This window comes from Panthera uncia, chromosome B4, assembly GCF_023721935.1.
Source record: "Panthera uncia isolate 11264 chromosome B4, Puncia_PCG_1.0, whole genome shotgun sequence".
Lineage (NCBI taxonomy): Eukaryota > Metazoa > Chordata > Mammalia > Carnivora > Felidae > Panthera > Panthera uncia.
In genome coordinates this window covers 16,003,814-16,018,096 of record NC_064809.1, presented here as the reverse complement: position 1 = coordinate 16,018,096, position 14,283 = coordinate 16,003,814, and the positions used below count along the sequence as shown (strand labels likewise).

The following is a 14,283-nucleotide window of genomic DNA, read 5'->3' as shown; positions in this document are numbered from 1 at the left end:
TGAATTAAGCAACTGCATGAATGCTGATACTTGCTGTGAAAAAAAGAGTTTAACACAGAGGCCTTCCTGACTGGTATCCTTTAAAGGGCCTGCTTATAAGCATTGTCTGTGTACAGGAACTTGGGTTTAGGGAGAAAGTTCCCACCATTCACAGAACTGAGAAGACTGACTCCTTATGTCTAAACTGGTTGTACAAACGTACAAACACTATGGTTTTTGCTGAATACCTGCTTTCCTTGTGGGAGTTTGGGTTACGTGCCAAGTAGAGTATGCCTACAAGATCAGCTCCCAATAAAAGCCCAAGCACTGAGTTTCTAATGAACGTCCCTGGATGCAACATTTCATACATGTTGTCACAACTCACTGCTGGGGCAATTAACTATATCCTATGCAGAGGACCCAAGGAAGCTTGTGTCTGGTTTTCCCGGACTTCATTCGTGTGCCCTTTCCCTCTGCTGACTAAACTTTGGGTCCTTTCACTGTAATAAATTGTAGCTGTTCTATGTTGAGTCCTATGAGTCCTGGTGAATTCTAGAACTGGGGGGCTGGGAGTGGGTGGTCTTGAATCCTACCCCCGCCCTGCATCAAATATCTGCCCTCTGAGAAATTATTCTATTCTACCCCCTCACCTTCATTTGTACCTTCACCTTACAGGACTGCTCTCTGGGGATTCCAGGTCAGCCCAAGAGGAAACACCTAAACACACTCAAGATCATGATATGAAGGGGTAGAGGGAAGTTCCACAGTAAAAGGCATACCACAGCAACCTATAATGAAGTTCAGTTTATAAGGCCTAACCACATGATTACAGCTTCTGAAGTGTTTTCTATTTCTCTGGTATTAACCATGGGCAAACAACCAAGGATTATCACCTATCTGAGAGAATCTTCTAACATACAAGATACAAGAAAAGACAAAACAAATACAGAAAGCAAAAAAAAAAAAAAAGAAAAAGAAAGAAAAAAGAAAAAGAGAAAAAACCAAAATAAGGCAAGTTAGAATAAACAAGAGCCTATGTAGGAGGGAAAAAATTTCAAAAGAAATCTGAAACAAATTCTGTACAGAAGTAGACATAATCTGTCTTGACGGGAGCACTGTAATTTAAGAACAGATAGTTTAAAAGACAGCATCATCGTGATCCCAACTAACATTTTCATTTTTTTTTAACCTAAGATGGGTTAGGAGTGAGAGGCCTGATCCACACCAAGATTCTTACCTGTAAGGGTTGGTCTTGGTGATGACAGTGAAATTCCTGCTCCCCACGTCCCCTCAATGCCCTGCAGCCTGGTTCAACAATGATACTCATTTCCTCCATTTTGATCTACTACTGAGAGCTGGAGGTCAGAGTTGGTTTAAAGCAGAAAAGAGCAAGCAGCCAACTCTGTCCAAATTCTTTGCAGGCTTACAACTTCTGATCCACAGCACAGCCCCAAGGGATAGAGCAACATCTACTAGTCAGTCACTGCCACCAGACGCTAGCAGTGAGTTGTCACCAACGAGTAGTGGGTACCTATACCTAATCATCCTACCATCTTCGAATAAGGAAAATAACAAAAGCAGGTTATTCACACAAATGAATTCCTTGTATAAGAATACAAATGTCCAATACATCTGAGATCTTGGTTAGGTAACTTATTTGCAGGAAATTACAAAATTTGGACAGACATTCAACAAAATGGAATAAGTTTCTAATCTATGCCAGGCTCCATCTGAAGTAGCTTCGACTCTAAAAAAAGAAATGAAACCAGCCGATAGAGACCTAAATAGATGACAGAAAAAGTGTCACAGAAAAAAATGGAAAGCCCAAGCAAGCTTAAAAAAAGGTAAAGACCTGGGGGGGGAGAGAGAAAGAGAAACCAGAAAGGCTTCTTGATATACTTAGAAACTAAGAAGAGAACAGGATTAATAGCAAACTTTTTTGTTTCTATTTAAGTATAGTAAATATACAGTAAATACAGTAAAGAGTGAAGTTATAAAAACAGAAGAGAAGCATAACAAAGAATCTAGGCTAGATACAATAGAGACTATGTTGTGAACGGTTGGAATCACTCAAAAACCTAAAATACAAGATGTTGTGTTTGTCTTAATTCAACAAACAGAGAGCCAATAAAGTTTCCAGCAAATAAATAACCTAACCAGAGCTGGACTTTCAGACAAAAATGAATACTACCCATATGTGAAAATAGTTTGAAAGGGGAAAAGAAGAAAACAGAATGAGAAATGAACAGTACTTTGGAAACTAAACAGGTTATTTAGAAAGCAAATGTTGAAATGCTATTTAATTTCATTTGCGCTGTGGGTATGCCAAGAGGATAACTGAGTCAAATTTACCTGTCACTGTTCAAGCTTACATAATATACTGTAAATCCCTTGAAAACAACAACCATTTCTATTTTGGGCAGTTTTTTCAATATTCATGTTCTCAGCCTACGTAATTAATAAATACTAAACTTACACAATCACAACATGAATCCATAAGAGTCACAGAAACACAGAGACCTTTAATAGCATCTACTTCAATAATTTTCAAATTTTACTTTTCAGTACAGGAAACCCTCCACAATGTAACTGTGATGCTACCTAGCAGAAGCTCGTTCTGTTCACAGTTGTGGGCACAGAACTCCACAAGTTTCCCCGCACTTCACACACAAGCAACAAGCTCAGGTCAAATGCACTTCTGATCAACTGGCTACAAATTCAAGGGTTCCCATTATCCCCCTCAGGTTCATTAATTCACTGTAACAACTCAGAACTCAGAAAAGTACTTATGATTACAGTTTTATTACAACAGATACAAATCTGTACAAGCCAGTAAAGAGATTCTTGCACAGGGTAAGGTCTGGAACAATCCCAAACCCAATGCCTCTGTACCCTCAGGACACATCATCCTCCTGGAACATAAATGTGCATCACCAACAAGGAGGCTCAACCAAGATTTGGTGTCTAGAGCATTTAGTGGCATTTCGTTACGAAGTTATGAAGCCACCTCCTGGAACTCAATCTCCAGGCCTCCTACACCTCCCTGGGGATCTGGCTAATATCATATGATTCAAAGTCTCAACCATCTAATCACAAGGTTAAGCTAGAGTGACCAGCTTCCATGCTGAGTCATCTCATTAACATAGACAAAGATCACAGACTCTCATTCAATATTCTTTTATAAGAAAATCTTACCTTCAAAGAAACTCAGTTGTAAACCAAATCCAAGTAGAACTGCTCTAATTGAGGAGACCCAGCGAGACCCAACCTCTATTAGACCCTCCTCTAATTGAGGAGACCCTATGGATCCCCAACCCCTATGAAACCAAAGAAAACTGAGTGACTCATCCTGATCAATATCCTCCAGTCTAACATTTACTTCATCTTAGAAAAGGAAATCAAGTCATTACTTTGATCTGATAGTGTATTTAAATAATTTATTCATCATCCTTACTGACTGGTAGCCAAGCAAGCCTTTTAAAAAACATAGTGCACTTATGCATTTAAAAACATAGCGCAAAAACAAGAAAACACTTAAATTCTACCATCTTATTTAAAAATATAATAGCTAAGCTTATTAAAACTTAACTTATGGATGCCTGAGTGGCTCAGTCAGTTAAGCATCTGACTCTTGATTTCGGCTCAGGTGATGATCTCACAGTTCGTGAGTTCAAGCTCTGCATCAGTGTGCAGCCTTCTTGGGATTCTCTCTCTCTCCTTCTCTCTCTCTCTCTGCCTCTTCCCTTCTCATATGCAAGCGTGCTCTTTCTCTCTTTCAAAACAAATAAACTTAAAAAAAAACTTACTAAAACGTCAATAGTTAACTAGAAATGATATTTTTATGTCTGATCAAATATAAACTGCTTATAACCATTAACAGAGTATGATCTTACAGTTCTGAATTAAGTTGTACCCAGGAGTACGTCAGCAGATTTGATGAAAACTCGTGAACTACCTACCTTCTTACTCTCCAATGTATAAACAGGATCAGGATCTGACTCAAACTTCTACAGATCAGAAATGCAACGTATTTCAGAACTCTAGAACTATTCAAATTCTTTATCGATGCTGCCTCACAATCAACAAGAGCAATAGCACAGTTCTTCGTCAGTGACAAAAACAGCGAATATTTTTAAATCGGATGAACAAAAACTATTAGTAACAATTCAACATGGTTTTGTGAACAGCAAAATCAAAACTATTTTCTAAGACAGAAACAGGGTTTGTAGGCAAGGTAAAAGTGACAAGCAAAAACAGAGACTTGCTTCTAAAGAATTCAAAGCTTCATAATGATCTCACTTTATCCTCAGATTATCCTCACCCTAATACAAAGCTCGTTTAATTGCACTTCACTTTATTGCACTCTGCAGATAATGCTTTTTCTACAAATTGAAGGTTTGTGGCAACCAAGCTTCGAGCAAGTCTATCAGCACCATTTTTCCACGTGTCACATTTTGATAATTCTTGCAATATTTCAAACTCTTTCATTATTATATTTGTTACAGTGATCTGTGATTAGTGATTATGATTTGCTAAAAGCTCAAATGATGGTGAGCATTTTTTAGTAATAAAGCACTTTTTAATTAAAATGTGTGCACTGGGGTGCCTGGGTTACTCAGTTGGTTGAGTGTCCGACTTCCGCTCGGGTCATGATCTCGCAGTTCATGAGTTCGAGCCCCACATCAGGCTCTGTGCTGACAGCTCAGAGCCTGGAGCCTGCTTCAGACTCTATGTCTCGCTCTCTCTCTGCCCCTCCCCTGCTTGCACGCGCTCTCTCTCTCTCTCAAAAATAAATAAACATTAAAAAAAAATTTGTAAAAAAAAAAAAGATGTATTCTTTCTAGGAGTGATGCTATTGCACATTTAATAGACTATGGTATGTTATAAACATAACTTGTACATGCACCAGGAAACAAAAAAAATTCATTTGACTCACTTTATTGATATGTTCACTCTATTACAGTGGTCTGTAACCCAGCCCACAATACCTTCAAGGTATGCCTGAATACAAAGATTAGTGATCTTTGATGTTGCAACTGTTAACTGTTTTGGATCATCACAAATCACGTCCATAGTAAGACAATGAATTTAATAGATAAATGTGTATGTTCTGACTGTCCACTGAATGGCCATTCCCCCATCTCTCTCCCTCCTTCCCCCCCTCTCTCCGTGGCTCTCTCTCTCTCTCTCTCTTCTGGGGCCTTCCTATTCCCTGAGACACAAAATATTGAAATTAGGCCAATTAATAACTCAACAATCACCTCTAAGTATTCAAGTGACAGGAAGAGCCACATCTCTTACTTTAAATAAAAAACTAGATATGATTCAACTTAGTGAGGAAGGTATGTCAAAAGCTGAGAAAGGTCAAAAGCTAGGTGTCTTGAACCAAACAGTTAACCAAGTTGTGAATGCAAAGGAAAAGTTCTTGACAGAAATTGAAAATGCTACTCTAGTACTCCAGCACACAAATGACAAGAAAGTGAAGCAGCTTTATTGCTGATATGGAGAAAGTTTTAGTGGCTGGAGAGAGTATCAAATCAGCCACAACACTCCCTTAAGTCAAAGCCTCACCCCGAGGAATGTCCTCTCTTCAAATTCTATTAAGGCTGATAAAGGTAAGGAAGCTGCAGAAGTTAGAAGATAGCAGAGTTTTCATGAGGTTTAAGGAAAGCAGCCATGTCCAGAAGACAAAAGTGCAAGGTGAAACAGCAAGTGCTGAAGTATAAGCTGCAGCAAGTTATCCAGAAGATGTAACTAAGATAACGGAGGTGGCTACACTAAACAGATGTTCAATGTAGACAAAACAGCCTTATGGCAGAAGACGCCAATTCTGACTTTCATAGCTAGAGTGAAGTCAATGCTTAGCTTCAAAGCTTTGAAAGACAGGCTGACCCTCCTGTTAGAGGCTAATGCAGCTGGTGTCTAAATTGAAGCCAATGCTCGTTCATCATTATGGAAATCCTAGGGCCCTTAAGAACTATGCTAAATCGGGGCGCCTGGGTGGCTCAGTCAGTTGAACGTCCAACTCCCGATTTCAGCTTAGGTCTTGATCCCAGAGCCGTGGGATGGAGCCCCACGTCAGGCTCCACACTGAGCATGGAGCCAGCTTAAGATTCTCTCTCTCTTCCTCTGCCCTTCTCCCCCACTTGTGTGTGCTTGCTCGCTCTCTCTCTCTCTCTAAAATAAACATTTTTGAAAATTTAATAAAAGATTTGGGGAGGTAAGAAATGCTGACAGGATGATTGCCCATCATGTTCCGGCTATAGGGGGGAAAAAAAGGTCAACCAGTTTGGAGATGTAATAGTTCATCAAAAAGAGCTAATGGAAAAAGCAAGACTTAAAGAAATTATTGTCTTTTTGAGATTATGGTTATCAATTTTTCAAAAATGTTTCATCTTATGTCCCTAGTCCCGCTGACCCCTAGAAACTGTGTTTACAAAGAAAAGCAATCTGAAGCTCTACTAACCAGAAAGGAATCAGTAGGCGTCAAAAGAACAGCATGGAAGCATCTCAGAGAAAAGCACAAAATAGAAATGAAAACCTAAAAAGCTATACAAAGAAAACCTTACAGGATAAATAAAATTAAAACAGAAGAAACAATGAGTATAATTTCTTAACCCAGTGGTTATCAGACCTTTAATAGACCTGTATTCTAAATTTTCACATTTCTCCCCAAGCATGTTTTCACAGTAACTAATCCCATCCCTTAGAATCTGAGTAGTCTCTAGAGGCTCCACAGCTATTTCTAACTTTATCATAAGAGAAGCTAAAATTTGTCCATTACTTACTATAGCAAGTACTGTGTTAAGTGCTTTACATGTATCATATCCTTAAAACAACCCTAATGAAAACTAATGAAGAGAAGGCTATGCCAGGCCAGAGGATCCACACCTGAAAAAGCAGTGATATAAAACCAACAAAGAAACATGCCTTGAGAAACAAAAGTGGAACGTGAGGATGAAGAGGTAAGAAAGGAGCTAAATGCTAACAAGTTTTACATTCTAGGCTGAAAAGTCAAATTCCTGTGAAAGCTGTAGATTTACTGAAATGCCGTAATCACCGGAGCCATATGATTATATTATATTTTCGAAATATCACGATCAACCACCTAGAAAATTCCTGGGGACAGACTGGAGGCAGGGATAACAGTTGGAGGCTAATGTACTCATCTAAGAGCTCAGTGACCCAAACCTGCCCTAGCAGTGGCAATGAGAATAGAAAGGAGGGGAAGAATGAATGGAGGGAAAATGAATGTGGATTCAAGACCTGTTAGGAAGATAAAGCTCAGAGATTATAGCAACACCAGAATCCTTAAGGGCATGATCCGTGTGCTGGCACAGAGTAGACCATATGTGTCTGTTGTCTGGAACGTAGAAAATTACTACAGAAGTCAAGAATGACTCCCAAGAATCTAGACATACATGACTAAACTGAAGTACCAGTCATCAGCACAGAAGAAAAGAATACTTAAGGAAAGTTTAAATATGATTTTGAAAAAGCCAGACTTGAAGCATATTCATTTCCAGTAAAGAATCAGAATATCATGGGCACCTGGGTGGCTCAGTCGGTTAAGCGTCCGACTTCAGCTCTCAGCTCAGGTCATGATCTCGCAGTCCATGAGTTCAAGCCCCACGTCAGGCCCTGTGCTGACAGCTCGGAGCCTGGAGCCTGCTTCAGATTCTGTGTCTCCCTCTCTTTCGGCCCCTCCCCCGCTTATGCTCTGTCTCTCTCATTCTCAAAAATGAATAAATGTTAAAAAAAATTTTTTAAAAAGAATCAGAACATCATGTATTTTTATAAATATTCCTAATAACAACTCCATGAGGTAGATATTTTTATCCCTATTTACAAAGGTGGAAAGTGAACACAGAGGGCTTCTGTACTTGTTCATGTCCATACTGTGCCCATTTATTAACAGCAAATGCTGCAGCTGCCATTTAAACCCAGAGCCCAAGGTCTTTCCATCACACCATACTGCAGGAGAATAGCATTAACATTTATGAAAATTAAACTGGCTGTGATTTATGATCCTGAATGGACTAACAAAACAGACTAAAACCATGTCCAAGTCTATAGGATATGAGCTGGTCCAAAGTACTCTGATTAGGAATGCAAAAGTACTATCACAAAAACAAAGATATGGTTTAGAAGAGGCAAGGTAATAATTCAGAGATGCCTCTAGGGTTTCAAATCAAGACAACTAATACAGTGTAAAATATTTACCATATAATGAAGGTAGAACCAGACTGGAAAATAAGTTCAGTTTTCTGATAGATTGATTTCTAGGTGATAACAAAATACCCAATAGAAATACAAGACTGGAGATGAAAAAAAAAAAATCAGTAATTCATTATTTGATAAATACTTATTGACTGCTTACTATGTATCAGATACTGTCCCTAAGATACTAGGGATAGAAATGAAATTTTCTCGGGGCGTCTGGGTGGCTCAGTCAGGTAAGCATCCGACTTTGGCTCAAGTCATGATCTCGCAGTCCGTGAGTTCGAGCCCTACATCGGGCTCTGTGCTGACAGCTCAGAGCCTGGAGCCTGTTTCAGATTCTGTGTCTCCCTCTCTCTCTGACCCTCCCCCATTCATGCTCTGTCTCTGTCTTAAAAATAAATAAACATTAAAAAAAAATAGAAATGAAATTTTCTCATCCTGTGGAGTTTGTATTTTATACAGGGAACAATCAATTAATGTCAAGTGGTTGAATACCATAAAGAAAAATAAAATGGAACAAGGAAACAGAATGAGAGGGTAGAAATGGATTTTTTTTATAGAAAGTAATTAGGGAAAGCTTCTCTTCGAAACTCATTTGAACACAGTCTTAAAGGATGTAATGGACATCAAGATCTTCAAATATTGGGGAGGAAGGCATTGCAAGCAAAAAAGACAGCACAATACAGAGACAGAGGCAGGGAAGAGCTCAGAGTGTTCTGACCCAAGAGGCTTAGAATGATAGAGTCTGGAGATCAAAATCATATCAGAGACACAGGAAGGGGCCTAAATGTAGGCCACAATAAGGAATTTGCATTTCCCTGTAAGTTGATGGGAAGCTACTGGAGGGTTCTGAGCAAGTAAATGACATTATCTAAGATTTTTAAAAGATCACTGACTTTTTTGTATAAGAATTGACTGTAGGGGGCAATTGTGCAGCCCAACTAGAAGGCTCATGCCATAGTCTATGAGAGAGATATCAATGACTGGACTAGTAAGATAATAATGGTAAGGAAAGGAGAAGTGACTAAAGTAGAGCCAAAGATCTTACTGACAGAATGGATGTGGAATGTGAAAAAAGAAGAATCAATGATGACTCCTAGCTAGACATTAGAGATGAGGGACAGGAATATCGATGGTGCCATCTACTGAAACAGGCAAGAATGAAGAAAAGAGAAGGTTTAGGTAAGAAAACCAAGAACCATTTACCTCAATAGCCCATATTAAAGATAAAGAAACTGATGCACAGAACATCTAAGCAACTAGCCCAAGGTCACTGCTGGTAAGCAGCAAAGTTAGGAATTGAATTCAAGCAGTATAGTTCCAAGGTCTGAATTCTTAAAATTTTTTTTTTAACATTTATTTATTTTTGAGACAGAGAGAGACAGAGCATGAACAGGGGAGGGTCAGAGAGAGGGAGACACAGAATCTGAAACAGGCTCCAGGCTCTGAGCTGTCAGCACAGAGCCCGACGCGGGGCTCAAACTCACAGACCCTGAGATGGTGACCTGAGCTGAAGTCGGACACTTAACCGACTGAGCCACCCAGGCGCCCCCAAGGTCTGAATTCTTAATGCTAAGTTAAATTGTCTAGTAAGACTGCAAGAAGAAAAATGTCAAAAGAATTTCTAGAACTGAGCCTAAAGTTTGGTTCAACATTTGAAGGTCACAAAAGGAAAAGCCAGAAAGACTAAAATGGAGCTAAGCAGCAAATTAGAAAAAGTTTGGTGTCCTGGAAACCAACTGAATAAAGTATATCAAAGACGAAAACTAAGAGATCAACAAAGAGACTAGGAATTGACCATTAGATTTGGCAAGATGGAAGTCACTAGGGACTTTGAAATAAAAGCTCGATAGAATAAGTTATCGTTGTGATTCAACAGTTGAACTGAGCAAGAAACACAACATCCAAAATAAGATTAATTTATTCAATAAATGTTTGCTGAATGTTTTATTAGTGCAGACAGTGGCCTACATGCTTGGGATACAGTACTGAGCAAACCAAAAATCTCTGTCCTCTTAGAGCTCACATTCTAACAACACATTTCAGCATTTCTTCCAGGAAAAAGCTATGACCAGTATTTTGCCTCTTTGTATAAAATGTTACATTACATAAGTCAGATAGTGAATTTCTGATTCACCATTTCAGTTTATAAATAAAGCTAAAGACAGTTAATTTTGAAAAAGTACAAATACAACATTAAGTTATATTAAATCAAGTGAGTTAGTAGGACTGCTTTAATGTCACATACTCATTGATGGACAAAGAAGAAGGAATGTTGTTAAATTTATTCTACACACAGTATTCTACATATCATACTAGTAAAAAAGTTAACATGGGAGTCTAAAGGACTCTTTCCAAGAATTACTTACTGGGAGTCTCTGACAGGTCTCCTTAGGTAACCTTTCATGATATTTTGATATATGGATCATGTGGAGCAAATTAATCCAAATACAGAACCGGACTAACTTTAAAAAGTAAGCTCCCCCAGGGGTGCCTGGGTGGTTTGGTCGGTTGGGCAGCCAACTCTTGATTTCGGCTCAGTTCACGATCCCGTGATTATGCGATGGAGTCCCACAGTGGAGCTCCGTGCGGACACTGGAGACTGCTTACGATTCTCTCTCTCTCTCTCTCTCTCTCTCTCTCTCTCTCTCTCTCCCCCCCCCCCCAACCCACCCCTCTCCCCCACACACATTCTCTCTCTGTAAAATATAATTAAAAAAAAAAGTAAGCTTTCCTGGAGCAAAGGAATGTTCCTACACTCAAGAAGCTTACTATCTAGTAAGCTCAAGTGAGACATTCTCAATTGAACATTAGGCACCTAATATGTTGCAACTAATAAAATAATTAAGAAACATAGTACAGAATATAACTATCTTTAATACTAAATAATTTGGTGAAGACAGAAAGCATTGCAGGAGTTTGGAAAAGGGCAAAGATTCCAGTAGGCTAAAAGAGAGGTTCTCAGCTGGGAGCTATTTTGTGCCCCCAGGGGACATTTAGTAATGTCAAAACTTTTAAAATCATGTGTGGGGGAGGGGGGGACGGCGGGTAGGCGCACTGGTCTCTACTGGGTAGAGGTCAGGCATGCTGCTAAACATCCTCCATTGCACAGGATAGGCTTCCCTACATTGCACAGGATAGGCTTGCAAAAGAAAGACATTTATCTGGTCCAAAATGTCAAGTGTCACTAAGAAACTTTAGGCTAGAGTAATCAGGAAATGATTGAAAAACGAGTTGGACCCAGAGCTGGCCTTTAATCATGAGCACGTGCAGCAATTTGGAAGCCATAATAATACAAGTGAAAGTATAAAGGCTGACAGAGCCTGTGTTTGAATTGGGTGGTAAAGGTACTGGGAAAGAGTTTGACTTTAAGAAATTTGTTTAACCCCAATATAAACGTGTGTTCAAAAAGTCAGTAGGATATAAAAGTGAATGTAGTTGAAAACTAGATTATATACAGCCATGAAAACTAGATAAAAGTTCTGGAAACCAAAGAAGCAGATATTAAGAAATTGTTTCAGGAGTTAAGCATCTGACTCTTGATTGAGGTCATGATCTCAAGGTTTGTGAGTTCAAGCCCTCCTTCAGGCTCCGCTTTGACAGCACGGAGCCTGCTTGGGATTCTCTCTCTCTCCCTCCCTACCCTTCCCCCATCTCTCTCTCTCCGTCAAAATAAATAAACTTAAAAAAAATTATTTTGAACATTTGCCCTAGAAATTACTGTAATGTTATAAAACTGCTTGAGAGCAGCAACCATGTCTTATTCATCACTCTCTTATGTCACCGAGGCAGTGTCCTGTAAATACAGATCTTCCTAGACTTATGAGGGGTTAGCTCTCAACCCACAGTAAGCTGAAAATATCCTAAGTCAAAAATGCATTTAATATACCTAACCTACCAAACATCACAGCTTAGCTTAGCCTACCTTAAATGTACTCAGAAAACTTACATTAGCCTACAGTTGGGCAAAATCATGTAATACAAAGCCTATTTTATAGTAAAATGTTGACTATCTCACGTAATTTATTGCATACTGTACTGAAAGTGAAAAACAGAATGGTTGTAAGGATGCAGAATGGTTCTAAGTATACGGGGAGTTTACCCTCATGGTTGCACGGCTAACGGGGAGCTGCAGATGGGAGCCACTGCCTCGCATCACGAGAGGGGATCATACCGACTGCATCTGGCTCTCCCGGGAAAAGATCCAAATTCAAAATTCAAAGTACAGTTTCTACTGAATGCATATCGCTATCACACCATCCTAAATTTGAAAATCGTTAAGTTGAACTACTGTGAGTCAGGGATCTGTGTGCTAAGTGCCTACTGAATTAAACGCGATTTTCCAATTATTTATTAAGTATTATTGGCTATCTCTAAAGTTCCACCCACTGCTGATTTAGGACATTCATTGAAACTGGAACCAAAAAGAGCTATCATTTGGTAGGTGACTACTATAGAAAGGCACCGTAGTAGACCCTCTACGCATATTATTTCATTGATCACAAAAATAATGTGTTTTTCCACTCTTTAAAGATGAGCACCCTGGGACTCAGAGAGCTTAAGTGACTTGCCTATGATTTCACTACAAGCTAGGCAGTGGCCAAGTGAACTCCTTTCTAGTCTTAACCCAAACCTCCAAGACTCAGTGACATACTCTAAGGAAGAGTTAAAAAGCAAAATTCAACACCTACCTTTTGTAACTAAATTATACTAAAAAATAAAAAGCAAGTCTAAAAGGATGTCCTTATATTTCTTTACTACGGTAGTTAGTCATGGTATACGGCTTGCTTTCATTCCACACTTATATGCCAAACTGGTTCCTAAGTGCATTCAAATCACCCCAAAATTCTTCTCCAGGAAACTCAAAGTCCTGTAATTATTACTCCCAGACCAGAAACAAACAAAAAACTAACCTGTTGAGTCGGTACGATCAGGACCTAAGACCAACGATTCAGAAAACAGAAAAACAAAACAAAAAAGGCATTTCAAAATCAAAACGAATTAACATTCTCAGATTTAAGGTTCTCTTCCACGCCTCTTAAAGTACTGAGAGCCAGGCTAAAAAATGCAGCACAGTGGTTCCGGTCCTAAATTCGGTTTCAGTCGTTTCCAAGCATTCCATTTGCATCTCTCCTAACATTTTTGAGAATCAACCCTGCACCAGAAGCTCTCTCCTCTCTCTACAGTCAACAAAAATGTTTTTTAAATCCCCTAAGGAAACTAACCCAAAACATCCTCCTATTCCAAACGTTTAACATTTGTCCAGGGAAAACACTTTATTGGAGGGCTTATCATCCTACCCTAGGTGACATATTGCTCGGCTCTCAAACTCTCTTCTTCCAGAAGCACTGTCCCAGCACCAGATGCTACACCAGCTGTTCTTCCGAGGCCCTCGACATCAGAAGCAGTTCTTTTGAAACCCACAGTGCTAGTCCAAGGCCCATTTCGCAGGCTCTCTGAGTCCCATTTCTTTCAAAGAGGGTGAGCCAAGCCCCCAACCTCCTCCAAACTCTTTAAGAAGGAGCTTCGGGAAAGGAGAAGCACTCAGCCCCGGCCAGCGGGTCAGGGGCGCCCGCACACAGCAGGCAGGGTGGGCTTGCACTCCGGCGCGGGGCGGACAGGGAGCGGCAAAAGCACTTACCAACATCCTGATCGAAGGGATTGGTGGCAAAGAGAGGCATCTCAGCTGCGTGCCCCGGCGTCCGCAGGGACTCCCCCTCGACACCACGGGAGTCGGGGAGCGACCTCGGAAGGAAGACTCCTCAGGCAAAAACAGCAACACAGACGGACTCCACGAGCTTGGGGACAGCTCCACCTCTCACCGACCCCCAGCAACCGCGGCAGCGGCGGCGGCGGCAGCGGCGGCGGCGGCGGCGGCGGCGGCGGCAACAGCGGAGGCGCAGGCAAGGCCCCCGCCGCGCGGAGCCTGTCGGGAACCTAGGCGACCTCGGCGCTGCCTGCTCAGGACCTGCCCGGAACCTGCCCCGCCAAATCAGGCCCCACCAAAGAATCCCCTCTCCCGGACCCCCACTTTCGATCGGTCGTGCGCGAGAGTAGGAATAATGCCTGTGTTTTCTGCTT

The 14,283-nt window shown here is 40.4% G+C and overlaps 2 protein-coding genes across 2 annotated transcripts in view; both read right to left on the bottom strand.

Annotated features, from left to right (window-relative positions):
• STAM (signal transducing adaptor molecule) overlaps window positions 1–14,076 on the bottom strand; it is an 88,401-nt gene extending 74,325 nt beyond the window's left edge. Inside the window, exon 1 of the mRNA XM_049626872.1 lies at window positions 13,844–14,076. Coding sequence (XP_049482829.1) covers window positions 13,844–13,883 — 40 coding nt within the window. The 5' untranslated portion in view covers window positions 13,884–14,076. The remainder of the gene's footprint in view (window positions 1–13,843) is intronic.
• The window catches only part of VIM (vimentin), a 482,853-nt gene that overhangs the window by 105,458 nt on the left and 363,112 nt on the right, over window positions 1–14,283 (bottom strand). The window lies entirely within an intron of this gene.